The 2,991-nt window shown below is 50.6% G+C and overlaps 1 protein-coding gene across 1 annotated transcript; it reads right to left on the reverse strand.

Moving 5' to 3' along the window:
- Window positions 1-726: 726 nt before the first annotated feature.
- On the reverse strand, window positions 727-2,757 carry GSC2 (goosecoid homeobox 2). The gene is made up of 3 exons (XM_009706748.1): window positions 2,592-2,757; window positions 1,376-1,623; window positions 727-831 (listed from the first exon to the last, which is right to left on the reverse strand). Exons 1-3 carry the CDS (start codon window positions 2,755-2,757, stop codon window positions 727-729), a joined length of 519 nt encoding a protein of 172 aa, XP_009705050.1.
- Window positions 2,758-2,991: the final 234 nt, after the last annotated feature.

A 2,991-nucleotide genomic window follows, 5' to 3' on the forward strand; every position in this document is an offset into this window, starting at 1 on the left:
GCAGGCACGGCCAGGGTCCCCACCACCCTCTCCCCACAACACAGGCAGAGGTGATGGGACAGTTTTATTTGTCTCTCTGTTTTACAGAACCTGGTTTCTCTTTGGTCCTGCCAAGGACATGGACACCGCTTGCACTGACAAGGAAGGGGCTGGCTGCGGAGGTGAGCTGAACACTCGCTGTGCCAACCGCTCTGACCCCAACAGATTTACCTCTCCCACAGGCTGTACGGAGAAATCCATGGTTCTTTGTTAAGGAACAAATTTCCTATTCAGTAAGCTCAGCTCCAAAAGCAACTCCAGATGCCACTGACATTCTAAAAATAGGAAACATTCACTTGCGGGATATTTTGCAAATCTACAGTAGTAAAACAGGCACAAATACTACCTGCACAGAGCAAAGACAAGAAGGGGAGTCTTCCCCTTCTCTTGAAGCACACACACTTAACACTAGTACACCTCTGTTCCCTGCATGGGCTTTTGGAAGTGGTTTCTGCTTAAGCATCTGAGGGTCGTGCCTGGTGAGTTATTTGCCACATGAACTAGGTTTGAAAGAGAAAGTGGGACGTGAACATGCCATGTCTGCTTTTACTTCTCCTCCTCCTCTGGAAATCACAGAGATTCCCTTTTACTTCATTAGTCCCACTCAGGTTACCCCCCTACAGAACCTGTCAGCTATGGGAAATGGGTGCTCTAGGCATTCGTCTGCTGAGATGCAGCCTGTGACCACTAACAGCTCTCCTCGGAGGGCTTCTTGGTGCCTTGAAGTATCAGTGCTGAAGCAGATGCCCTCTTCTGATGCCGCCACTTGGCCCGCCGATTTTTAAACCAAACCTAGAAAGTGCAAACCAAGAAAACAACTTCTGCATTTCATGTGTACTTGGATGGGGGGAGGCAGTACACTCCTGGACCGTACAGTATAAGCTTTACAATACTGTAATACATTTCCTGATGTAAAAGTTTGATACAAAAGTTAATCAGGCCCTCCCCTGCAATCCTGCTCAGACACATGTAAGGGGCACAATGGAGCTGGGACCCCCCCATGGGAAGTTCAGAGGTCACATAAATGAGGAATATACACTTGGATACAGGGAATGAGCAGAACTGGGCATGTCTCTGTGTGTTTATATATATATATGATTGTAGGAGAGAGGGAGTGAGTGAGTTTATGGGACCAGATACCAGAACAAATCAGCCCAGCAGAACTGTTTTATATTCTTCCATTACTTGCCAAACCTAACCTGTGTTTTGTCAAATACCCAAGAATGGCTTTTAAAATGAGGCCCTGGGTCTGCAGCTCCCAAAAAAGACAGTGCAATGCCCCTGTGTTCTTGGAGGGATGCAGCAAATGGCACCTGACCAAGTTGCAGGATCTCACCTCTACCCTCTCCTCCTTCAAGTGAATGCGGTTTGCCAGGTGCTCACGGGTGATGACGTCTGGGTACTGATTCTGATGGAAAAGCGTCTCCAAGGCCTGCAGCTGGTCCTCAGTGAAAATGGTGCGATGCCGGCGTGTCCGGCGCTGAATCTGGTGGAAAGTCTGTAGCTCACTTGGATTCCCCTGGGGACTGTTACAGACCCTGACTGCCGAGTGGAGGAGCTGCATGTGCCAGGGGAAGCGGGTGTCTGCAAGGGAAGAGGTACAGTGGCAGTGTTAGGTGTGGTGGGCTGAAACACCCATCTTGCTCCAGGCAGTTCAGGCACAAGTTGCACCCACGCATGTTGTTTGGAAGGAGGCAGCCGACCAGCTGGCACGGGTGATGAGCTGCATGATCACCATGTAAGCAAGAGAAGGGCTCAGGGCATCCCTTTGGGAGAGGCATGCAGGTGGGGAGCACTGGCTGGGTTTTCCTTGTTTATTTACAATTGCACTATGGCCACCTCCAGAAAATAGCTGGAAACTCACAGCCCGGCAAGGAGCTATGTTTCAGTCCTGACATGGGAGAATTCTGAACTTTCAAGATGCTCTTAAACTGCATTTTTAAGGATTTGCTGCTTTTTTTTTTTTTTTTTTTTTTTTTGCTAGATGTAGCGAAAAACTTTTTCTTAACGGACAAGTGAGGTTCCCCAGGGTCATTGTTGTCAGGAAGCACAGACACAGCTCTGTGCATGGGCAGCATGACCATAGGACCCCGCGCTCCACAGAGAACTTCCACCCCCAGAAACATTATCCTCTCAAGTGTTTTACACTAAACCAGTAATACCCAGTAACAAATAGCACCTGCTGTTTTTAAAACACTGGTTGCATTGCAGGTAAAAGTGCCTGGTCTTGGAAGCCATGCTGAGAGCAGAGCTCAGCTCGCTGGAGCTGGGGTCTGAGACCACCGTGATGGCAGGCCAGACGCTGTATTGTCACTCGAGGCCAAGGTTTTCCCCTCCACCCGGTGGTGGCACCAGCCCCTCCACAAGCCCTACGCCATGGATCAAACCCAAACACTCACCCAGCCAACTCGGCGAGTCCTGCAGGGAACGGACACTCGTGTGAGAACAGCAGCAGCAGTTGCAACCTGCCCCTTCCAGCTCTTCCTCCTCCTCCTCCTCCTCCTCCTCCTCCTCCTCCTGCAGAGAGCTGGCTGGGATGGTCTCCAGCTCACACAGCCCCTTGGGTGCGCAGTCCAAGATGCTCCGGAGGCACAGCGGGACCAGGACCTGGGGCCTCTTCTCTGCTGGGCTGGAGAGGATGTCCTCGATGCTGAATGAATACGGCTTCTTGAAGCCTTTCCTGCTGGCGTCAGTATCCGACACTGGCTCCGAAGACATCCTCTGCCAGCAGCAGTGGCTGCGGGAATGGGCAGCTCAGGCTGAGTGCCGTTTGTTCTCCGTGTGCTAACTCTGGAGTGGGGTCTCGCAAGGAAAAAGACAGCTTACGTAGCTTTTAAAATGGACTGGTGAAGCCATCCAGAATTGCTGCTTTGTCTTGGCATTTCAAATGACTGTCATTCTCGCAGCTGAGTTTTTATTTTATACACACATGCACTTTTTCTCCTTCTAACC

Source organism: Cariama cristata, unplaced genomic scaffold (genome assembly GCF_000690535.1).
Source record: "Cariama cristata isolate BGI_N322 unplaced genomic scaffold, ASM69053v1 scaffold30908, whole genome shotgun sequence".
In the NCBI taxonomy this organism is placed as follows: Eukaryota; Metazoa; Chordata; class Aves; order Cariamiformes; family Cariamidae; genus Cariama; species Cariama cristata.

Coding starts and splice junctions, on each gene's coding strand:
- GSC2 (XM_009706748.1), bottom strand. CDS start 2,757: ATGTCTTCGGAGCCAGTGTCGGATACTGACGCCAGCAGGAAAGGCTTC. Junction 1,624..2,591: donor CTGCGCACCCAAGGGGCTGT/GTGAGCTGGAGA, acceptor CTTCCCTTGCAG/ACACCCGCTTCCCCTGGCAC. Junction 832..1,375: donor TGAAGGAGGAGAGGGTAGAG/GTGAGATCCTGC, acceptor TGCACTTTCTAG/GTTTGGTTTAAAAATCGGCG.